Source organism: Mustela nigripes, chromosome 13 (genome assembly GCF_022355385.1).
Source record: "Mustela nigripes isolate SB6536 chromosome 13, MUSNIG.SB6536, whole genome shotgun sequence".
NCBI classification, from domain to species: domain Eukaryota; kingdom Metazoa; phylum Chordata; class Mammalia; order Carnivora; family Mustelidae; genus Mustela; species Mustela nigripes.
Window position 1 is genome coordinate 126,339,956 of NC_081569.1, and position 25,342 is coordinate 126,365,297.

The 25,342-nt window shown below is 41.4% G+C and overlaps 1 protein-coding gene across 35 annotated transcripts in view; it reads right to left on the minus strand.

Annotated features, from left to right (window-relative positions):
• Window positions 1-25,342, minus strand: part of NRXN3 (neurexin 3) — a 1,559,048-nt gene that overhangs the window by 341,820 nt on the left and 1,191,886 nt on the right. For all 35 annotated transcript variants that reach the window (XR_009399188.1, XR_009399187.1, XR_009399186.1 and 32 more), the window contains one exon: window positions 22,871-23,052. Coding sequence is in view for 31 of the 35 variants with exons in the window: in XM_059373628.1 (XP_059229611.1) it covers window positions 22,871-23,052 (182 nt within the window). In the remaining 4 variants the exon portion in view is untranslated. The remainder of the gene's footprint in view (window positions 1-22,870; window positions 23,053-25,342) is intronic.

Sequence of the window (25,342 nt, forward strand, 5' to 3'; positions counted from 1 at the left end):
CTGGCCCTGAATTGTCTGTTGTACTCATTAATTACCTTTTTGTGAAAGAAAAAAGAATAAAAATAAAAAGAAATCTCTCTCAATTTCCCTAAAGCCCCAGACCTTTCTTAGGATTCACCAAGAAAAGCAATTATCTTTTTGCACAGTATTGATCTGTCTGGACATTGCCTCTCAGTGGATCATCCATTTAGTTCTGGAATTTAAAAATCCTTACAATGCCAACCTCTGTGTTACCACTTGAATTAATGTCCATTCCTCACCTGCAGGCACCCACCATTGGTCAAGTTCACCATCATATTAAGCTGTTTGACAATGGAATTTCACTCAGGGAGGAAAATACTTTGGTTTATGTTGTGCATATATTTGGAATTTCTTCACTTAACACCGTTTAAAACCCTAAACTTTGATTAAAAGCTCCAAAATTGAAAGCATGTTCTTTGGGAGGAAACACATGAGATTAGTCACAGAAGCCTTATAGAATTTACTATATCATAGTACTTTCCATGTATGACCGATAAAAATCTGTGTAGGACAATCTGGCCATAGAATGCCAGACATGATCTTCTGAGGCTTCATATAATTCATGATACCACTGAATTCTTTGAAGGTTTCATTGGTAAATATATTCTAGAATATGATACATTAACATTAACACTATTTTACAAAATCACTTTGAAAAGAGAGACATCACTGGAGAGTAGGAAACTGCTGACAAATTCCAATTTTTTTTTAATTTACTGATGCATAAATTAGATTTAGGTTGATTTTTCTAGCTGACCAGCTAGTTTTCTCAATATTAATATTAAGTAAATATTAACATTCAGCTGCATTTTAATTAATTCTTTTTTTAAATACTTTATTTATTTATTTGACAGATAGAGATCACAAGTAGGCAGAGAGGCAGGCAGAGAGAGAGAGGAGGAAGCAGGCTCCCGGCTGAGCAGAGAGCCTGATGAGGGGCTCCATCCCAGGACCTTGAGATCATGAACTGAGCCGGAGGTAGAGGCTTTAACCCACTGAGCCACCCAGGTGCCCCCATTTTAATTGATTCTTTTGAAGTCTGGATACAATATGCGGGGACTCCAGAGCTAGAACTTGGGGCGCCTGGGTGGCAATGGGTTAAAGCCTCTGCCTTTGGCTTGGGTCATGATCCCAGGGTCCTGGGATCAAGCTCCACATCAGGCTCCCTGCTCGGCAGGGAGCCTGCTTCCTGCTCTCTCTCGGCCTGCCTTTCCACCTACTTGTGATCTCTGTCTGTCAAACAAATAAATTAAAAAAAAAAATTTTTTTTTAATCTTAAAAAAAAAAAAAAAAGAGCTAGAACTTCTGGAAATTCTTTCTTGAGTTGGCCAAGCCAGATTAATGGCAGCAAAGAAGGGATAACTTCCTGATGTGAGTACTCTAGTTCAGTAGGTATACCTGCAAGTTCCAGGAACTCATCTTTGAGAAGGCAGATAGATATCTACTTATGACTGGTCTGAGTCATAGTTATTGTGGTCTATGATTGTTATCTGGTTATATCTACCAGACAATTGATTGTCTCCTAAAAGAGAGACATCCATAATCTTAAGATGATAATAAAAATAGTAAAATTTTGACAGAAATAATATTTAAACCAAGTAAGATGCTTCTTAGTGCTCAAATATACTCTCTGCCTGATTTTACTCTTACTTGGGAGAAAAGAGATTACCTTTTCCAAATCAAATATTCTGTGGAAAATTTTGCCACTTGTCTGTCATGCTAATTGGCATTTGTTGATAGATTCACATTCTTCCCCCAAAGATATGTAAAGTCATATCTTACCAGACTACATAAAGCCCCTTGGCAAGATTTTGAGGGCTCTGCCTGCAGTACCTAATTTTCAAGATTTTCCCAGCAATCTTTTCCCCCAAAGCCTTGTGACTGGCTTTCTCTCTTGTTAAGAAAGGCAGGAACTAGGCAGACACATGAGTGGAAAAGCTGATAAAACAATCTCTTGGTTTCATCTTGTTGCCTTCCACTCCAGGGACCAATATGACATGAGTGTGCCATAGAACAGAATAGTGTGGAGCCTGAAGGAGTCAGGGGACAGACTGTGTAGGCGATAGGAAATCCCAGAAGAAGAAAGAACCTGGATTTTTGTTTTAGGTACACTTGGATTTAAATCTGGTCTCAGTTGTTTACAAGTGGCAGGAACCTTGGCAAGTCACTTAACCTCTGAGTTTCAGATCTCCAATTGTTACATGAGGATAATAGTTCCTATCTTTGAGATTTTGAGGGGATTGCAGGGAAAACAAAACAAAACAAAAGCAGACACACCCACTCCTACAGGCACACACACACTTGTGCACCAGTAAGTGCTTTATGAATAGCAGCCGTTTTTATAAGAAAATAGTCACTCTGTTTATAAAGGGTGTTTTTAATTCTAATGAAGTATTTGAATTGGGTTTGCACCTCACTTGGGGGCTTTCTTTCTCATGAAAGGCAAATTATTAGTTATTTGAAGGGGTGTCTAATTGCTTCTTAAGAAGGGTCTTCTTAGATTAACTTCCAGATTAACTTCCACCCCTACTCCAATTCGGCTGACTGTTCACATTTGTGATTATCTGCATTAATCATGTAAAATGTAATAAAGAAGAAACCCAAAGAGGGATTTAGAAAGAGGGAACTCTAAAGGGAAGTCCTTCCCCGTGATTCTTGGGCTATCCTTGGGGTTAAATGAGGCACATATCTATGTAGGCGGTTTAATACCAGTGCAGATGATAAATTACTTCACCGACCTGTGCAAACTCCAATAATTTTTCCTTCTCAGTAAGAAGCAAGGTGTGCCTTGGGGTTTACCTGACTGGACTGATGTGCCACTGGCACCAATTCAGGAGCTCAGGAAACATATTACACTGTACAGTGACCCCCTTCCTCTATGCGGTCCATTACATAAGGCCACGAGGAGACAGAAGTGCACAAGAAGAGAAATGTGAAGCATGAACAGCACCAGGGCTGAAGACCAGCCTCCGAGAGGCTTTACACCTATGAAGATATATTATGTAATCCTGGCACAAGCAGATTGGCCAACGCAACCCAACAGCTGAATTGGAAACTCTTATTTAGCAACCTGGATGTTTTATGCATTCCCTGCCATTGTCCTGTGTTTCTAAAATAATGAGGAGCTTTTATGTGTGAAGAACAGTGTTGTGTACATTACCTATGTGGCCACACTTCATTTTCTTAACAGGGTGGAAGGTATAGATTATAACCCTGAAGTACGGCTCCAGAAAGTGATAGGAAACTACTTACGATCATTCCAGGAGGAAAAGATAGAGCTAGAGTTAAAAGCCAAGTTGTTCTGATAAAGATCAAAGACATTTTTGAAAAGATGCTGTTGACTTCCTCTGAGATCTCCTTGCCCCTGTTGCTTGCAGCAGATGACCATAAATTTTTTTTTCACTGGGAAGTTTAAGAATATCAGATGTGAACTTCCTTGACTCTCCTCCTGTTCATAATTTTGGTACAATTCCCCAACCCTGTTTTCATTTTTGTTCTATAGGAGAGGTGACCAAAATTAAACTACCCCCCCTTGGTTTTCCTTCCCTTTCCCTGCTTCCTTCCCCTCCATGTTGGCCAATTTTGTCTATGTCTTCTCCCATGCCATGTCAGTCTCTGCCTCTGTACTGGCCCTTTCTCTTGTGCCTGAAAACATCCTTACATCTCCTTTCTACACACATGCACACTCTTATATCCATGTCATTACCTTGATGGAGATGACCTAGGAGTTACAACTCTGTGAGGTAAGTAGGGCATACATAGGCCCCATTTTTGCATATCAAAAAGCTGATTGTCACAAGCTAAGTGACTCTGGGGTCTTGAACCCTATGGTCAAGGCCTTGACAATGGCAGAAGAAAGGAGTATAAAACTCAGGTCTCCCACTCTCTTTCTACATGCAAAGCCAATGACCACTCAATGCCAGTTGTGAACTTAATATGGCCTCTTTCAGGGAAGGTCACCACAGCAAGCTCCACTTTCATCTCTGGAGCATGGAGCCTGCCTCATACGTGGAACAGAGCCGCCAGCCCCAGGTGCTGGGGCCCTGCTTATGATAAGTGACACATCTCTAATTGTCGCATTGCCCAGACATCGTAATCCGTCCTCCCAGGTATGAAGGCCCATTAATAACTCTCTGGGGAAGGGAGGCAGTGTCCCAGATGCAGTCTTGTCACATGATCTGCTCTCTGATACAGAGCTCCCGTAATCAGTGTAACATGCCCTCCAATGTGTCACAACACTCATTGTCTCTCAGCCTCTCACAATATACACGAGGAAGCAAACCCCCTTATCATTTAATAACACTCCCTGATACTGAACGCTGGAGAAAATGGAAACACTCCGAGGGAGAGGAGAAAGCTAGTTATGTGAGGAAGTTATTAAGGTTGCAACGCAGGCTCTCAGGAGGCTGAGAGTTCAGACAGAGGAACAGATCCTACTTTAACCCTATTGCTGTCATCACCCTCAGGCTGGACAGACTTCTGACAGGACAGGAGCCCCATGCAGATGGAGGAGATGCTTTGGGGGGATGAGAAGAAAAAAAAAAAAAAAACTATGGAGTCTGTTTCTGCTCTGCTGAATGAGGTTTTGTGTCATTGTTTTCACCTTGAAAGGAAATACAGTTTGACATGGAGCACCAGTTGAGAGTTTGTCCTAGGATTCAGAACTGATTTTGGTCATAAGCATATGCATTGGCCTCGGGGTACGTGTTTATACAGTGGAAGACGAATGTTTCCCCTGGTGAGCATGAGGGCATGCTACAAAATGGAATATATGGTATAAGGCAAAGTGCTTTAAGCTTTTAGGAGAAACTATTAAAAAAGTGATGACAATAACAACAGCTAACATTTAAAAGACCCTTAGGATGGGGTCAAGCAGTAGTATATCAGGACTTTCAAGGTACCTTCTCATTTAATCCTCATGTCAACCCAATGGAACTTTATTATTCTCCCTTTCAACAGATGGGGAAACTGAGGTACAGGAAGCTATGTAACTTGCGTAAAGTCACAGAGCTATTGAGGAACAGAGTTGGGATTTGAACCAAGAAAGTCTGGCTCCAGAGCATGCTCTTGGTAAAGAAGTCTACTATTAACTAGAAACCTTGAAATTTATGTTGGTGAGAGAAACAGAAAGAGAAAAACAGAGACAGATAGAGAACCTGTAGAGAGGGCTCAACAGGAGGGAGCATGAGAGATCAGAGACCATGTAGGCAAATGATACCTCACCATCAACAGAACCCTTTAACCTACCCTCTTCTCCAGCCTTCAGGAACTCAGTCTCTACCTTCCTCAAACTACCAGAAACAGAACACCAGGCATTTTCCTTATACACTACAATCTGACAACCACAAGGCTTGTGTTTTACCCCCAGCCTTCTCACTAGCCAACTGGGACCCTAGGAAGGTAAGACTCTGGGTCTTCGCATGGTTACCTCTAAGATGAGTGTTTGGATGACAGCCTCTCAGATGCCCTCCAGGCTTGAACCATTCATCCTAGACTTCTGACTGAGAAGCTGCTGAGCCTGGCCACTAGTTCTATCAGTATAGAGATCCCCACCGGAGCAGGCATCTTCAACGTGGGCTGCACATCCCTCAGAAGTGTCAAGGTGGGTTCACTGGGGTTATGGCAAAAAATACTGGAACGTCTATTTTTGAAATTTTCACTTTTAGAAATTCTGATGTTGCTATATGTTCCATAATATAAACAACAGCTAGCAGGTGTGCACACTACATTAAACACAAATATAAGTAGTGCAAGATTATCAATTTTTTTTCCTGTGGGTGGACCATCAAAAATGTTTGGAGGCCACAATCCTTGAGAGCTAAGCTGGGTCTGGCTCTTTGCAGTGCTCCCCAGAGGCTATACCTAATTTGCTATATTGGTGGAATCCTACCAATGCCTGTGGACATGGACTAGAACTTAAAGCTAGTACCAAGGTGGTTCACGCTGCAATTTATTTTTGCTTCCTAAAATTCAATGCTTAATGCCGTTTCCCAATGTTAAACCACAGGGGCAGGAATAATGTTAACAGTAACAACAGCAACAACACTATTAATGATAATACTACTTTAAAAGCGTGTGTACTAGGGGAGAAAAGTCCATCTTATTACACAACCATATCTGAAGTCCAGGTTTTTAAGGAAAATATTACTCTAAAGGACAGGTGCAAGTGCCCAGTGGAATCAAGACATTCTCTCTCAGAAAAAAAAAAAAAAAAAAAAATCATCATTTACTCTTAAGCCTCTGTGATTATCCTTACAGTACGCTAAAATATATGAAGCATGTTGACAGTGCCCTGTTAGCTTTCTCTACCATTCTGTCTATTTTTCTGAGTCACAAATAGATTAAGTTCAATTTTGAAGTAATCCTGTCACTTGATTTCTCTCTCTGTATTCAGATACTCACAGTCATGCCTGGAATATGATGTGCTATTCTGACCTCTTTAGTTTGTGAAGAATATTGAAATATCAGAGAAGTTACAAAGATAGGCTCAAAAAAAAAAAAAAGAAGGCAATGTTACAAAGGCTGGAAGATAAAAAGATAAAACATAGGAGGAAAGGTGGGAAGAGCTAAATTTATAACGTCTGGCAAAGCAATGACTCCAGGGGACTAGATCACAGCCTATAAATACCTTCAAGGTAACAATATAATTGAAAGGAAAGCCTTATTCATAGTCTCAGAAGATGATATTACTGGAAGCAATGGCCTGAAGCAATGGAAGAAAAAGTTTAGGTAAAATTGTCAGGAGTAGTACAGATGGGAGAGGAGCGGGAAAATTCTTGACTATCTGAGGAAGGAAACAGGAAAAGTAATCCGGGAGGAAGCATTTGATGCACTTTGATCCAGACAGCCCAAAGCTCTCGAGTAAAATACAGGGATGGATTATATGTATTCCTGGATCATGAACCACCTTTCACTCTTAGGACAATACAGAGCTCTCAGACGTACCCCTAAAAGGCGGCCCCCTTCTGAAAAGGCTAAGTAATTGGGAGTTTTGCGTGAAGACTCTAAATTAGAGGCAAAGAGCACACTCTGACACACCAATATTGTAAAATTATGCATTAAAATATGATAGAAAAACGTGTTATTTTATGCCTATTATATTAAATGTCATACTTTAAGAATGACACCCAAGTTTTCCCAGAAACACTAATGAAATCTTCATTTATAAATTACCATTCTGTGTTCAGTATGAATGTTCTCAAAGAGCACAAATAAGTGAGCCCTTGAGTTGAAATCATTAAATGTGTTCTGCTAAATTCTAGGTTATGAAACAGATTTGTGAGCCCCATATATTTTGGAGAGGCCAAACAGGTGCCCTTAGGACAGCAATGTAAAGGTCAACTTCTAGACCCTTCCAAATTAAGCACGTGTCTATGAAAATGTTTGAGAGCTCAGTTTATGTATAAAATGCAAAGGTATGACCCCCACACTGTCAATACTACTTCTGTGTGAGAAGACTCAGAATATCCAAGATCTGCAGGTGTGGGACAGCCAAGGGGATGAATGAAGATGCTGAACGATTTGTGTGGCAGAGAGAGGGTGGAGGATACAAGTGGTGAGAAATGGCTTGTCCATAAAAATGGCAACTGTCCCTTGTCTCCAGCTGGCAGATGCTACATAGGAACAGTGGCCCCGTATAGCTGAACCTTCTGATTTTTTAAAGAGAAACCGGAAGTCTCAAGTTGTATATGAAGCATCTGAATTTTAAAATATATTTGTGTATTGGATGAGGCCCAAGGGACACTAACTGGGCATATTCTCTAAACTTCTCACATTGAAGACAAGGGACTCCTTGTCTGAGATCAGGAACCAGGCACAGCATGTTGGTGGGGCTTAAAGAAGAAGTGGGCTTGTTTGTGCTCTACTGCTGAAGACCGGGGAGACAGAAGGAAGAAAGTAACTTCATTCCTGCTTTTTCAGTCTGATGGATCCAGGAAGGGAAGAAGTGTTGAAGCAATTGCAATATTTCCATTTTCAGTGGCCCCAAGCAGCTGCCCTGTGTACCCTCAGGAATCTAAGCATGCTGACAGGGTTCAAGACCAATAAGGAGGGCACAGAGAGCTCTGGCCTCACGGTCAGTCATCAGGAACAGCAGAAACTCCCTCTGAGAGGGAATCAAATCTTTGTCTACTCAGAAGATAGAAGAGAACACAAGGGTGACTTTTTATGGACATACACAGAAAGTTAGTGGAAGCTTGTTTCCAGAAGGTGCTATATGAAAAGCAATGGTTAGGTTTCTAAAATCTAGAAAGACTGAATTTAAAGTTGATAAGGTGGTTGTTGGTGGTTAGAAATGGAGTATGAATTCACAGAAGAGTGTGGTTCAGGTTGGGCTCTTAAACACACACACATACATACACATTTTTGCTGTTGGGTAAAATGAACTGTTTCTTTCTCAATTCTGTGTCCTTGACCAGCTCACGTGTGCAAAACCACATGCAGAGAATTTGGCATCAATTCTCACTATTTCACAGAACCCATTGTCCTCTTGGAGAGAGAAATGAGGGCTGAAGATACACACCTCCCCTAGAAGTTCGGTTTTCCTGCTAGGGTTAGGGTTCATACTCAGGATAATTTGTTGTTAATATAACAGTCATATCAAACAATCACTTTTTACAAAGAAGTAATTTGTGGAAATATATGGAAAAGTCTCCCATAGAGCCTTCTATGTTCTTTCACACCTACTGTATAAAGTGGGTGTTTTTGTTTTTTGTTTTGTTTTGTTTTGTTGTTTAGAAGGAAAGAACTAATGGTAAGGTGGTCAGTTCCAGAAGGGGGTCTGTTATAAGATGGTGAATCTCCAATTTTAGATGAAAAACATTTAACTATTCTTTGGAGAATCACTGTAAAATAATCATTCCCAGAGTGTCTGCAGAGACCTAGCTCAAATAAAAGATCAAGATTTAGAAAAAAGACTTGAATGGTGTTCCCCAGAGCTGACTTACTGTGTCTGCATTTCAGTCCAATGTTTGCCTGTGTTTAACGCACACACACAGCTTGAAGAAGGAAGCACACACTCTGTGTTTTGCAGTGTTTGGGTGTGAATCAAAGGGAAACATGTGGTCCCATTCTGTTTCCTGTGGCATTCAGTGAAGTGAAGGGAAAAACCCAATTTGTACTGATACTGTCACCACAGGCGCTGCTCTTGTCTTCGACTGGGTGTGTGGCCTGGGAGCCCTCGGTCAATACGTGGACAGGATGGTATAAGCAGGCTTAGAGAATATACTGGAAACAGTGCGGTCTATCTCCCAGGGAGGGTGAGTTTTCATTTGATTTTGGTCTTTGTCTTTTTTTCCCTCTTCTCAGTTAGTACTGTCTGGATGCCTCAAGCAATTTGCTGTCTGTGAAATAAAGATGGATGTTCTGAAGGCGTCCTGCGTGATTACAAAATAAAACACTAGGAATGGCCACAGTCATTTCAAAGAAAAAGGCACAGAAATGGAGGGTAAAGATGTTATTCCTTTTTGTTTCATTTTGGTACTGGAAACAACCTAGAGTGGTTGTTCATGGTGGTCTCAGTAGAACTAGCTGGTGAGAGAGCCCTTTGTGCTCTTTGATTATAAGAGTAAGAGAGGTTCACATGCAGATTTGGGAAACCGAGAAGAGTACAAAGATGGAAATAAAAGTTTGGTAGGGATTTGCCAATCTGTTAATATGACAATTAATTAAATATATTGGACGTTGCATTTTCAGAAAATTCTGCAGAACCCAGGTTCTGATTGCCTGTATCCATTAGAAGGTAAGCTCCATGCAAACAGGCATTTTGTCTATCTTATCTACTCCTGTATCCCCAGGTCCTAGAATTTACCTGACATATAGTAGCAGCTGGTTGGATAAATAAATGAATGAATCATCTTTCACTAAAATAAGCTGGTAATCTTTGCCTGTCTGGCTAATTTTAACTCGGCAAATCTATTCCTCCCACCTCCCTTTTTTCTAAAACCAAGTTTGTCATGTTATACTTCTTGTTATATGCCCCTATTCCTATTCTCAACTAAACCTCAAGGTGATTTTTGTCTTATTTTTTTAAATTTTTTTAAAGATTTTATTTATTTATTTGACAGAGAGAGATCACAAGTAGGCAGAGAGGCAGGCAGAGAGAGAGGAGGAAGCAGGCTCCCCGCTGAACAGAGAGCCCGATGCGGGACTCGATCCCAGGACCCCGAGATCATGACCTGAGCCGAAGGCAGCGGCTTAACCCACTGAGCCACCGAGGCGCCCTTTTGTCTTATTTTTAAAGACAGCTGCTCTTTGTGGGTAGTCAAGGACTTCCCCCAATGCACCTTCAAAGGGCTTTGGGCGACATGTCGCACCAAGCTCATTTTCCTCTCTCATACTTTAGTCTTGAATTTAAGCTTTGCTGTTTAGTCATGCAACAAAACCAGCTCCAGTATTGCTGATCTATGTAGCAAACATGAAAGCCTATTAGCCTTAGGAATTAGGCATCAAGTCAGGGGCAAGTTGAATGGAATTTGCTCCCATTCTAAGAAAATGTGATTTCCAGTGTAAAGGTCTCCCTTTCAAGTTTTTACTGTGTTCTCCCACTAGATATTAGAAGCTAACAGGCCAGTGGATAATAGCCTGGAGTTCTTGTGAAGATACTTCCACCTGGTTTTAAATTAGAAATACAAAAATTAAATACCGACTGCAGAGAGACTGTGTCTCCTCCGTATTATTTGAGATCAGTTAGGGTTTTTAAGCAGGGATATTTGAAGACTTCTAATATGGCATTTACCACACCTAAAATATGAGAATGCATTTATCTAGTAATCTCTGCTCATATATACTACATTTGAAAGGATTTGTGTTAAAATTCGGGGAAAAAAGTCACCTCTGAGCTTCTCATAGCACCATATTGCATTTAAAACCTCAGATTAGTTTCCAAGCCTATTCTGCACAGGGATGTTTAAGAAAGTGGTTTGGGAGTAATTGGGTGCCTAATGCCATTGAGACAAAAACAAATACTGGGAAGCAATAAAAGGTAATGTAAAACGGAGAGTTTCTCTGAATCCCAAAACAAAGTGACCTAATTCCAATTATGTATATTCTGCTTTAGCCAAAATGTTGTGCTCCATCCCTCTATTTGTGTTTACCATTCTTTACGTGGATCCAAAAAAAAAAAAAAAAAAATCACAGTCCCTATTAAATTCACCACATCTGACTTTAATACTAAATAGGTATTTATGCAAAGCAGTATGTATGACATTAGACTCAAACACACCACCATCTCATCTGTTTTCCTTTCCTGAAGACTAGGAACAAATGGCTACTTACTCCTTGGAGCTTTAGTTCTGTAATCTCCAACACTGAGGCCGTCTCACTGATTGGACAGCGGTGTGAGGACTGTAGAGTGAATGGGCTCTCACACACGAAGTAGCTAGCACAGTGACTAGACAATGAATAAAACAGCAAATGCAGGACTGATTACAAAAATATGCATGCCATCAGGTGAGAAGGAGGGTTTGTAGCGATGAGAAATCAACCCGTAGAATTTATTTCGAAAGGATTTACTAAACCTACGTACTGTACTTTGCATTTGAGAAAGGGCTGGATAATTTTATGACCATTAGCAACATTTATGGCCATCCAAGCTAAAATGAGGATGAGGGTAATCAGATTCCGTGCCTCACCTGCACAAGGTGATCAATGGGAATCAGGGAGTGTGTTCTTCAGGGAATTGCAGTACAACCTGAAATCCAAACAGCCTCCCCCAAAATGATGTTCCAAGGGGTGAGGTGTACATTCTGAAGACATATACCAGGTAACAACAGCATTCGAAGACCACAGCCTTTCATGAGCTCTCACAGTTGGGCCATTCACATGTTGGCTCTGATTTGCCATTTGCCTGGTTGCTAACCCTCTTGTTGAAAACTACAACCACCTTAGCCTCGCTTAGGTCCTCATTTCCAGGTCTCCAACTGCAAACTCTTAGACACCAACAGCTTTGCTAGATGGTAGGCACACATAAATTATTATGAAAATGATCTTATCTTCTTTGTAGATCTATCAATAGTAATAGGGCCCATTTGCATGCATTATCTCATTTGATTTTTCCCACAATACAATGAGGTTGGCAGGATAGTGTCTATTTCTTCACCATTCACATAAGATAACTGCTAGCTGGCGGAGTCTTCTGACTCTGAGTTATCGATGTCATCGACAACTACTAAGAGAAGCACAGAATGACTACTGAGGAAACCAGAAGGACAAAGATTACCTGCTATAAAAAATACCAAAAAAGAGAAAGAAGGCCTCCAACAAATGGATGGCACACAAAAGAGGTGTGACTAAAAGGTATGGAAAAACTAGCTCTATTTTATAGCTACTTGTGTTTGAAAAACCTCTCTGAATCCTCTGGATCTCTGTAACACTTTACCATCTAGGTTTTCTATGACCCTCTAGCTTTTTCTTTTTCACTTCCTCTCTTTTCCTCCTGCACTTTGGAAACTTATGTACGTATTTCCCAAGTTTCTACTCATTTATGTCCCCAGAGATCTTACCAAGCCTCAGTTTCCCTTGTCATTTCAGGCTGAAAATTTTCAAGTCCCTGCTTCTCTGCCCACATCTCTCATCTGAGTTCATCACGCATTTCCAATTGGAACTCTCTAGACTGACCCTCAGATGCCTTATATACGTGTTGGATCACTAACATCAGACTGTGACTGCCTTATTCTAAAATTCATTTTTCTTACTTGTGCCCTATTTTTACTGTTATTGTTAATGAAATTTAACCTTCCCAGTCTCTTAGATATTCCTTAATTCTTTCCCATTCCTTCCAACCAGATGGCAACACCTGTTGATTTTCTCTCTGGGATGACTATCCTTTTGTTTCATTTTTATTACCTTCCTATGATCATCATCGCAGAGTAAGTCCTTAAAAATGTTTCTCCTGGACTACTTAAACAATAACCTGCTATCTACTGTCCTTGAACCCATTGAAAGCCACTCTTTCAACAAAGCCAAAGTCATCTTTCTGAAAATTAAGCTTTGGGCATTTCATCTTCTGCTCATAGACTTTCAATGTCTTCTCATTGCTTTAAGAAGCAATCTGTCAGTATGGCATTCAAGCCCTCCTCACGATGGGCCTGAAGTACCTTGAAAGAAAACAAGCAACCAAAACTGAAGCTTTAACTATCATGACTTTGGAATGAACCAGTTACTCATGAAGCATTTTCATATACGTTATTATAAATCTTCACACGGACTTGCAAGGCGGCATTACTACTTTTCCTATCTCCATTTTACACAGCAGTCAATTCATCCAAGGCCAGAGAGCTAGCCGGGGGGGGATAACTAGATCTTGAAACACGAACCACTTGCCTCTAAAATATAGGCTCTTTCTGCTATTCCACACTGTCGGCCTTTTCCCTCAAGAGATTTATTCTGGTCAAATTGAACACCTAAAGATTTGGGAACATAGCCTGTACTTTCCTCCTTCGTGGAGGGAATCTTCTTCTAGCATGTTCTTCCTGCTGGATATTGTCATCTAGCATGTTCCTTCTTCAGGTTCCAGCAGCCATAATCTGTCCCACCCTGTCTATATTCATTTCTTCATCTCTATAAACCATACTAGTCTCACCTTCCTTGGAATCTACCCAATGCTATCTGAAAACAGCCACTTGTACAATTTTTATTTCCCTCCTTGATGTTAAATTTTACATCACAACCCCAAATAAATTGCTATTCCACAAATACATGTTGAATTAAATGATCACCACTACGGTCTCTACTCTGAAACGGTCATTAGGAGTGTAATAGTAATTAAGAGTCAGAACTGGATTTGAATGCCTGCTCAGTGCTATCTTGGGAAATTTCTTTAGCTTCATTAAACATCAGTTGCCTCATTCATAAAGTGAGGATATTAATAGTGACTACCTCATTGAGTCGTGAGTCCATAATAAAATGATGTAAACAGAATTCTAATGCAGTGTCTGGTACCTGGTACTCTGTCAATCAATAACAGTGGTATAAGTGATAATAATGGTAGTAGGTAAGAGGATTTACTAATGGTCCTAAGTAAATGTAAGAAATAATCATCTGTGTCATTAAATTACCTGCCATTTTATAGAAAACAGAGTAGAAAAATAAACCAAATTAAAAGTGGTTAACTAAGAACTTAAGAATCGAATAAAAGACTTTAATTGTCAATCATCTCGTGTCATCCTGACTATGAAATGATGTCAGGCCGAAGGTTAGCTTGATCAATCAACAGTGCTTATCTAAATGTCCTTAAGTGATTCCAGGCTCTAAAGGTGTCATCTCAGGCTGGGAAACGACAGGTCCAGCTGTCAGAACTATCTTTGAGGCTAATACAGTTATACAGTTCCCTCTGCCATCTATCAGGGACACACTAACAAGTTGAAACAGCAGCAGCGACAGCATCAGGATGTCAGCATATGATGGTATAGAGTAGGTGGCTAATGAATTCCCCCATTAATACGCTGAGCTTCCATGCCTTCTGAATGCAGTCAGGGATCTAAAATCCATCATCTATAGCTTCAGGGAGTCAATGAGTTATTTCTTGCCCTGTTGCAGTGAACAATACCCCAGGAGTAATGGCTAGGAACAGTCTAAGTGGTTGGTCAATGAGATAACTCATCCAGCCGACAGTGTTAAGGTAGGCCTGCCATGAAGTCATATGAGCCCCAGCATTCGCTTGATGGTACCTAAAGTTTGCCTTGCTTGCCACACTTCAAATTCACATGTCTAAAAAGCCTCTGCTATTCACAACTTGTTCAGCTGTCTGGTAACTGCAGCAATCTGGGCTGTAAGCCACGAGGTTGGCTTTAAATCAGTAGCATCCTGACTTCTCCTTAGAATTTTATATCACTTAAGTTATAATCTCAAAATCCTGATTAAAGTCGATTTGTTATTTAGGAAAATAAGATAAATGGTTTCCTCTGACTTCAAATTTTTTTTAATTGGTGAAAAAGTACCAATGATATTAAAAGCTATCCATAACCGAAAGCTCACTGTACACCAGAAGCAAACCAAGTGTGTTACATACATCATCTCACAATGTGCAGGAAACCTAATATCTCATCATTTAATTACTGTGGGCTTTCAAGTCTGTTAGCCAATGTTGATTATAGTATCCCCCAAAATGTAGCACTTTGCCTGGCACATAAGAAAAACACTCATTTCAAATACACTAGTTGATGTTCATAAGCTAAATTCTCTGAATCCTAAATTTTCTAAATTCTTCTTAGGTATGCATTGAGGGTTCTGAAACATGACTGTTACCGGTTACAGCCAAAGAGTAGTGGATGTAAGTGATAAAGGAGACAGACAGGGCCATTTGGTCTCTGCTTCTCACCATTGTTTACCACCCGTGAAATATTCTCTATACATTCTGCCAGCTCGATTTTTATGATGCATTATTATACATTTTATCTATATGCTAAAATTATCATTCGCTTTTCCTGCATATTTTCAGGAATCAAAGTCCATAAAATGCTTTTACTTGTATATGTGCTCTTATGTTTCCAGCTCACTTGATAATGGCGGTTTCTCATCCTCACTCAATCTGGCTCTACCCTCATTAGGACACTGGTTGCAGCAAGGACTCTCCCTAGGCTCTGTTAATTCTAGTATAGGGCCAGGCTGTTTATGCCTTTATCTGATGCCCATGGTGGGCCTCAATTCTCTTTCATACTATCGGTGCCTAGAAAGGTTCTGCTCTCCTGATGCTACTACTTGTGTATGCTTTGTCCTCCTCCTCTTTCTCTCTTTGGCAAGATACGATCTTTCCATTTTCCGTGGTTCATACAAGTGAAGAAGGACCTTCAGGACAAGATGAATTACGCATTTACTGGTGAGGTTAGAGCCGTTTGGAACATTCTACTGAAGGGCAGTGGAGGCGCAAGGCATCACCTTGTGTCATTGTAGGAGACAAAATGCCCTACAATGACGTGCCAAGGAAGCTCCATGTCATATCCCACTGACCCAACCAGATTTGCTCAGAGGGACTTGGCTTCTTCCCCCTGTGCTTACAGAACATCCCCCAAAGTCTCGATGGTGAATCTGATTAATTCAGAAACAAGGGCTTTCAATCAGATTCAACAGGAATTTGTTTTCAGAAACAGTCTTTCCAGGCTTTTACGAATACTTACCATGAGATCCTTCCTTTCACTAATTTTTTCCCCCTATTGAAGTTATTCGAATATGTCATCAAGAAAACTACCATCCTACATTTGTGCAGTTTTTTTGTCCACAACAAACAACTCCTAAATACTTTATTCCATCTGAACCCCAGGAAAACCCTGTAGTATAGTATGTTTGTTCCCATTTAAAAGAAGAGGAAGGTGAAGGCCAGGGGGATGATCAGTTGCTTACAGCCAAAGAGCTCACCAGATGTCGAGACTCAAATGCACATCTTTTGAGTTCAAATGAAACACATGCCTCCACGATGGCATGCTGCCCCTCAGAACCGAGTGTGCCATCAAAATAAACAGATTTAGATAGAAATACTTCGGGACTAACTGAGTTTGGAGAGAATACACCCCAACTCCCACGCAGGGAGCTGCGTCTGGTCCAGCCTGCGAAAGTGCTCACTTGATCAAATCCCCGCTTCCACTCCTTCTCCCACCTTCTTCTCCATCTCTGCCGGGATGGAACGGCTAAGCTGGAAGCTGCAGAGACGATCCCCAGCAGGCCCTCTCCACAGAAGTGGCTAATGATCTGGAAAAGCTCCTAAGCCCAGAAAATCCAAAGAGGCCTTTTTCACTAAGAACAAATAGCAATGAAAGGGAATACGGAGCCAACCTGCCGTGCACAGTACTCTGTGGGAAACAAAATTGCATCTGTTGGACACCTTTGCTGTTTTCTTGTTCTTTTTCTCTCTACTTGCGTTACTAGTCTCAGAAATGCCAACATTCCTCTGTGCTCCTCTGCACACTCCCCCAAATACAGCTCCTTAAGTCAAACCCAGTTCTGCCACTGGCCGAATCCAGACACAAATCTAAGGTACCACCTCCCCACCCAAGCTCACTGAAGACTAACTCAGCAGATGTTGATAGTTTCCTGTAAATATCTCACACAGAGACAGCTGAATGAAGCATCCGGGCCAGCAATTTATAGATGCAATAGATGTGAGGAACACACCGTTTATCATAATTCAGCTCTGCTCTGATTTATTCTCCAGGAGTCTCCCCAAATGTTGTAAATTATAGAAAAACAATACCATACATACCGAACTTAATAAATATTCTATTTCCCCAAATATGGCACTGAGAGAATACTGTCGGCCTTTTATTTGGGGTGGGGGGGGCAGTTTTCTCAAGAATACTCGGCCATGATGAAAAGGGGGTAAGTTGGGACAGTGGTCCTCTCTCTTCTACGCTCTTTTATCCAAGTATCTACATTATAAGTCAGGAGAGAAACAGCTGGAGAAGGTTATAGATTCTTGTCAAACAAAACAGATGCCCTGACCCATAAATTTTCACTGTTCCTGAAAGGTTCATAATTAAAAAATGAATCCAAGAGGATTTACTGTAAATTACATGCAGGGAGAAATAAATTAATAGCATATCTTTTTTATGCCCTGTATTAACTACATAAAGAGAAGCTAATTGTTGCCCAGTTATGCCCGACCTTCTATTTTGTAGGCTGGTGAATGGAGGTTGTCAAGAGTTTCATGAGAGAATAGTGAGCACTTCATGGTAATCCTTTCTCTGGTCCTATTCAATGTTTTTCCCAATCGGATAAATGAGGTGAGTGTAACATGACACAGCTTCCTAGAGCCTACATGGGAGGTCAACAGGCAGATGTCACTTGCATGTAATAGTGGCTTCTTTCCAAATATTGAGCAGATTAATTCCTCAACAATAGACGTCAATGGAGGCAACGTATTTGAAGTAATACTTCCTTACAAATCCCTCTGCCCTAAGACACGGTCCCTCCACGGAATTTCATTTCATGCATACATGTACTGCAAGCGAAGATCTTCTTCTCTTTGCCAAACACTTTTCATCTGGGATTTCATTAATATTATGATTAATAACGGACACAGGAAATAGTGCATCATAGAAGTGTGAACCAAAAAATGAAGATGTAAGCTAATTGGAAGCAAACCATCTCTAAATTATTTTAGATCTCCTGAACTTCTCTGATTTTTTTTTTTGAAAAGATCTATTTCTTGTCTTTTCAGCACTTACTGTCAAAGCCTACTTAACCACCATGAGGCCCTGTGTGAGTGGGAAGACTTTAAATTTAAAAGAAAGAAAGAAAGAGAAAGAAAGGGAGAAAGAAAGAAAGAAAGAATCAAAGAGAGAGAGAGAGAGAGAGAGAAGAGCCTCTGGTCCTTTGGCCAGAACAACAGATAGTCTGAGCAAACTGAAATGGGAAAAAATCTTTTACCCACAGCACATACCCCCCTCCCCAGTCTTGGTACCCCTTTCTTTACACCAATTCTTCACCCAGAGGCACCAATGCCTTCATTCTGCTCAAGCTTCCTCCTGCTCTCACCCAAATGTCATATGTCCCCCAATCCATCATGCTTCTTTCTCCCCAACCCTCCACGAAAAACTCAAATTCTGTTCAATCAGCTGACCTTGGCCTGGTGTGAGAAGGATCATACCAAGACTAACAACTTTGAACCAATTAGCAAATGAATCAAGGGCTTGCAGTGGAGAAGGAGTTTAAGAAGATGCCAATTTTCCTAAAGAGTTTTTAATGTGTGGGCATCTCAGGATGACAAAGGGAAAGAAGGGGGAGAGATTGAGGATAGGATCTCAGGTAGCCTAGAGCAAGGGTCATCCAAACAGCATCCATCCATCCACAAAGTCCCATTTCGGCGCAGGGGGCAGACTCGCCCCCTGGAAGCCGGGACTCCTGCCTGCTACATTTGCCTGCTGCGCTCCGACGTCTCTCTACCCACTGTAAAGCTCGAAGTGACGAAGTGAGAGGCCCTCAGAGCTGGCCGACAAGAAAAAAGCCTCTTTGCCATTCCTGCTCCAGGGACTCCACAGCAAGCAGGCCTGTTCTAGAGAGGGTGCTCACCTCAGGGTCAGACTCCTTGGTGTTCTTGGAAGAACATTTTTCTCTTCCCTCAAATAGGCTAAATGGGTGGTGAAAAGGGCTTGTTCCAATGACTGAGTTATAGAGGCTTGAAACCCTTTCAGGAATTCCTAGGACTTGCCTTTAGTACCAGCGTATAAAGTACAGGTGCTCGGTCTCTCTTGCTCTCCCTCCCCCTCTTTCTTTACCACGCACCTGCCCCCTCCTCCCTCTTCCCGCCCAGCCGCTTGCTAATGACTGAGTTTATACTTGGTTTTGAGCAACTTGTGAGCTTGAAAATCATTCAGAAGAGCATCAAAGTACTCTTAGTTGTTTCCAGAATGGACAGCCACTGGAAGAATGTCATTTGCCCATGTATGACCCCTTGCTGGGAGCACATCTCCAACAGGATAGGTCCTCTTCCCCAAGCCCAATGCCTCCTCCCTCCCCTTGACCCTGGGAGCTACTCTGGCTCCCTCCCCTCTTTGTGTCTGCTTTCACTTCTTCTTTTCCTCTGGTGGGTTTTAAACTGCAAGCAGGGATGGATCCTTTTGCCTCCTGCCCAACCCTTTCCACTTTCCTTAATGGTCCTTAAATTATTTCTTTTTGAGCAATGTTCTTTGTTTTGTTTTGTTTTGTTTTGTTTTAAGATTTTATTTATTTATTTGACAGGCAGAGATTATAAGTAGGCAGAGAGGCAGGCAGATAGAGAGGTGGAAGCAGGCTTGCTGCTGAGCGGAGAGCCCGGATGCGGGACTTGATCCCAGAACCCTGAGATCATGCTGAGCCAAAGGCAGAGGCTTTAACCCACTGAGCCACCCAGGTGCCCCTTGAGCGGTGTTCTTTAACACAAGGAAACAAGCCACATGCATTAAACAAATCCATGTTTTACAGATCTTAAGTCACGCAGAAGTATCTTAGTATTTATGGCTTCATGTTCCTGGTACACTTATGTCAATGTCCAAAACAAGAAGCAGGTTTTGGAATCAAGTCTTTTGATCTACTTGGATTCCTTTATTCCTGAGTGTGGTAAGGAACCTTCCCTTTGCTCTGCCTCAAACCTCAGGTTTTATCACAGGTTCTTTACGTCTCTATGAAAAAGTTTGCAGCCTAGGGCAGGGGTCACCAAGGTATAGCCCACAGCTTGCTTTTATAAGTGAATTAAGACTGGAATACAGTCCCACGGGCTTTTTGTTTTTGTTTTTATCTCTGGTAGACACCAGAGAAAATTCACTAGAATAAAAAACAGTTTTTAATTATTAGACCAATGAAGCAATCCCATATCCAAGAGAGCCATGAGCATGTCTAGACCATTCCAGAAGGATATGGTTTCTCCACCTCATAGCTGTCTATCTTTTCTCTAAAAAGGTCAGATGATGTCCATTGATTAAAAGCAATCTGTTGGGGTTTTCTAGAACGGTTAAGCAATGATATAGCATCACTAGAAAAGGTCCACAGGACCCAAGCGGGTCTACACATTTTGATGCAAAATTTATTCTTTTTTTGCTGTTAAACATATTAAAACAGAATGCTACGGTTCCTGCTAGAAATTCCCAGGATCCTCATATCCCTTTTATAAAAACAAAACATATTAAGTACACTTTCAGAAATTAAGAAACATTTCTCTTTAAGGTAAGGATGCTCTAAAACACGAATGGGGAGAAATGGATAAACCAGTAGCGTATTATCTGATTCAGAGAAGATGCTCATGGCTGTGCCAAATCATATTTTTCTTAGTAAGTCACACCGAACAAAAAAAGAAGATAAATAGCCGTGAAAATGCAAGTGAGCTGGTAATAATAGCCTAGTTATAGCTGCCATGAAATAGTCATTAAGTTATATGCAGCATAAATCTCACTGAGTTTTGTAAATTATGGTGGTTTTTAGAGGCCAAATAAAGATAAACCATACAAATGATGGCTGCTTTTCTCTGTGCTCCTTGGCATGACTTTCTCAAACGCTTAAGCCCAGGCTCATAGGACCATATGGTTCTTGAAGCATCCGAGAAAGCGTAAAGGTTCACAACTCCATCAAGACCCCTGTTTCATATCTTAAAGGTGATCATTCCTAACCAACCCTTCCCTGCACTCTTGCCTGCTTCTGGCTCACACTCAGTCCGGACAGACCTCCCGCTCAAGCCTTACACTTCTAGCTGCTCCTGCTTCCAAGGCATATTGGAAGAGCAGGTGCTGGAGATGGGCAGCGTTGGCAGGCTGAACTGGCTGCTGGCGGTTCCAGCCAGCCCCAGAGACCAGCACTAAAATCCCACTCTCTGCCTTCCTCAGTAGACCGGCACATTAGCAAGACTCTGATCCAAAGATGCCCAGGAAAATGTTCGTTTTCCTCCCTTTTGGAGGTTGGTGGTAATCCCCAGTTGATCTTTCCTCACAACTGCTTTTTTTCCCCCTGCTATTTAAACTGAATTCGTATTGCTCCAAATTAAATCCATTTTTTCTGGCCTTGTCATTGCTAACTAATGAGAACAATTCCTCTCTTTGCTCCTGGTAGCTGCACTTTGGGTACTTATGGATGAGAATCATATCCTTCCTTAGCCTACTTTCCTAACTGCAGACCGCACAGGTGATAAAATGGGTTAATTGTTGCTATAAAAATATTTTCTATCCTCATAACAAAGTAATTTTTTCCTCCAAATCATTTTAATTTCTTGGAATTGCACTGTGTTCTTAATAATCTGCAGTGACTGAGGTTGCAGTCCTGTTGGGCTTAGATATACAAGCAAAATGTTGGATATACAATACACATGAATAGAGCAATCCTGGCTGATTGTGCTATCTCCTTTTTGCCCCACCCACTCTGGCCTCGGTTTTGATCATGGTTTTTACACCTGTACGAGGAAGTCTGCAGCCTAGAGCTGGGGTCATCCAAGTAGAGCCTTCAATCTGCCCCCCCTTTTTTTTTCTGTTTTAAGGAGGTTCCATGCCCCGTGTGAAGCCCAAAGCAGGGCTTGAACTCACAACCCTGAGATCAACACCTGAACCAAAATCAAGAGTCAGATGCTTAACCAACCGAGCCACCCGGGCCCCCCTGCAGACTGTTTTTGTAAAATAAATTTTTACTGTAATATAGCCACATACATTTCTTTCTTTTTTTTTTTTTTTTAAGATTTTATTTTTATCTATTTGCCAGAAAGAGAGAGAGAGAGAGCGAGCACAGGCAGGCAGAGTGGCAGCAGAGGCAGAGGGAGAAACAGGCTCTTTGCCAAGCAAGGAGCCCGATGTGGGACTCAATCCCAGGACGCTGGGATCATGACCTGAGCCAAAGGCAGCCGCTTAACCCACTGAGCCACCCAGGCGCCCCAAGCCACATACGTTTCTTAAAAGCATGCTATCTGTGGCTTTTTTCACATTGTAACGGCAGAGCTGAGGAGCTCTCACAGAAACTGTAGCACTTGTGAAGCCCAGAATACTTGCCATCTGGCCCTTTACAGAAACACTCCGCTGACCCCCAGCACAGGCAGTCAACTAGTAAAACCCAACTGGACTTTACTACTTGCACCAGGTTCGGGCGAAGTACTGGGTAAATCTCTCATTTACACCCAGGCAGTCTGCTAAACATTTCATGATAGGCCAAACCACACAGCCGAGAAGGGAGTCTGGACTGAACGCGTTTCTCATAGTTTATTCCCACAGGCATCAAGGTTCACTTCTTAAAGGGATAAAAGAGGCTTGACACAGAGACTAACCCTGGGCTACAGCTCCAACACATGTAGGCAATTTTTATAATCATGTGCCCCTTTGCTGAGTCCATCTAGAATGTTCCGTTGCGTTCATCTGGCTCAACGACTCACACCAGCAGGTAGACAAAGAAATCCAGGCCAAGGCCTGGTACTCACTATGTGAAGCTGGAGGAAGTCGCCAAGGCCCGGAGCACTGTCGATGCGCACCAAGATGCCATCCTTCACGGTGGTGCTGAAGCCCACAGCCAGGCGGTCCGAACGCGTGCTGGGCCGATCATTGGCCGGCCAGGTGTAGAGGATGAGGCCTCCGCTTTTCCCAAAGATGTACGTAGCGCCAGCTGCAAAAACAAGAAGAGAGGGAGCCATCAGGGCGTGTACCGTGTGTCCCCAGCTACACGCATACTGCGGAGACTCTGCACAGACAGCTGCGGAGAGGAAAGGACCCCCAGACGCGGGTGGTATTTGGTTACTGAGAGGGATGGCATCCAAGGTCTCAGATGGCGGCTGTCACCCTAAATTAAAGATGCAGGCAAAATGAATTAATAACAAAGCAGATGTTAGCCAGAGACACGCCTAATATCTTCACTTCCTGCTGTATAATGGCAGAGGGCAAGTAAGATGCTGTGTCTGGGAACGTGGGTATGTTGTGACAAACAACTTTTCCGATCTCAGCAGCAGAATGAATTTTCCATCTTGGCTAGGACAGGCATGAGAGAGAAAACTAGCTCCCCCACCTCTTAGCTCCCAGAACATTCTGGTCTGTGTTGTTGGGAGCCGTTCCGGGAATGCCTAGCAAGACTGGACATAAGGTGTAAGTCCAAAGCCATCATTCTTTTCACACCTGGACCCGCTACCACCCCCACAGAAAAGCAAGCTGGAGCCTGAGAAAATCAAGTTCCACATTTTCCTATTCCACTCTTACATTGCTATAAAAAATGTGAAAAAAATTAACTCCAGAAGCCTTTTAAAAATTAATTTATTTCGTGAGATTAAGAGTCACTTATGGTTTGTCTCCCTCCCAATCCCATCTTGTTTCATTGATTCTTCTCCTACCCACTTAAGCCCCCATGTTGCATCACCACTTCCTCATATCAGGGAGATCATATGATAGTTGTCTTTCTCTGCTTGACTTATTTCGCTAAGCATGATACGCTCTAGTTCCATCGGGGAGGGTATGTGCTTTGTTGAGTGCTGTGAAGTGTGTAAACCTGGTGATTCACAGACCTGTACCCCTGGGGATAAAAATATATGTTTATAAAAAATTAAAAAAAATAATTTATTTCCCTAGTGATGGTATTTATCTGGTAGAATATAACAGTTTCCCTCTCTTCTCCAAACTAAATTTCAAAAAGGAAATATAGAAGACATAGAAAAAAAAACAAACTCACAAGAACGAATTTGGAACATAAATGGTATGGCCACTTAGGAATAGTGGGATTATCAGTGTTTTTAGTATTTACTGCCTTTTCACTCTTATTATTTACAAAGCCAGAGATTAGTAAGATTATATTAATTTAAAAATACTCAGAAAACAAACAGGAAGAAAAATAAAGAAAATATTTGCAACTCATAAATCTTAAAAGTCTGTTGTTAAAAACGAGTTTTTAAATCTAAATTTGGAAGAAAGCATTCAGATTTGGTAGCCAGAACAGACTAGATCATTGTAGTTTCTATGGCCATCTGTATGTTCCCCGTAGTGAGTACTTCCACACGTTACTCATCTCAAAGTTCAAAGACTATTTGACAGCAGATCTTCTTGTGTGTTCCCACTGAACATGGTCCAATTCTTAAAACTATTTTAAAGCAGCATTAGATAAGCATTCAGATTTCTTCAACTTTCCTAAAAATCTCCAGCACTGATTCACATTTAGTCTACAGGGAATACTGGGTTGATTTATGCTGTGTGAAGAAAAAAAAAGAGGTATGCAGCTTATTTGGAAGTAATAAAGTCAACTGCTATGAGGCTAGAATTAGGAGTATATGTCATAGGTCATCCTTATTTTAAGCACTAAGCCCCACTGTACTGTGCAGCATATAGAATCTAATTTGTCCTTTTTTCAAATGTCACTATTCCAGTCCCTCCAATATGCTCAGTTGGTATATTACGTGTAGCATAACATCTTCCTTCTACGAATGTCTGGACCCTGAGGTGATAGCGTCGAATAAGACCTCTGCCGTCATCTGGAGAATTTGGGATTGTGGTGTGAAAGTTTATGGTTAATTCTATACACAAAATCATATTTGCTCCTCACCATCCACAGATACCCTCAATGCTTCTTAAAATTAGAAATGTGGACCTCATGATTTACCCTTGATGTCTATCCATCTATGAGGAATTTAAATCATTCCCTTTCCTGTAGATAATGACGAATGTCATCGCCCCCCTCTTCATTCTTTATTTGGAAAACTGAAGGCTACTCAGTGATCAATGTATAGAATCACCGAAAATGCAAATCACCCTGTGATATTTTGTGGCAATTTATAAAATCTTACCCTATTTTATCCTAAATAGGTAGTGGATTCTGGTACAGAGATAAATCCATACTCTCTCAGGAAATTATTTTATCACTTTGTTACAAAAAGAACAAGTCCAAAGTTGATAACAGCAACAAATATGCCTGGTGTTTT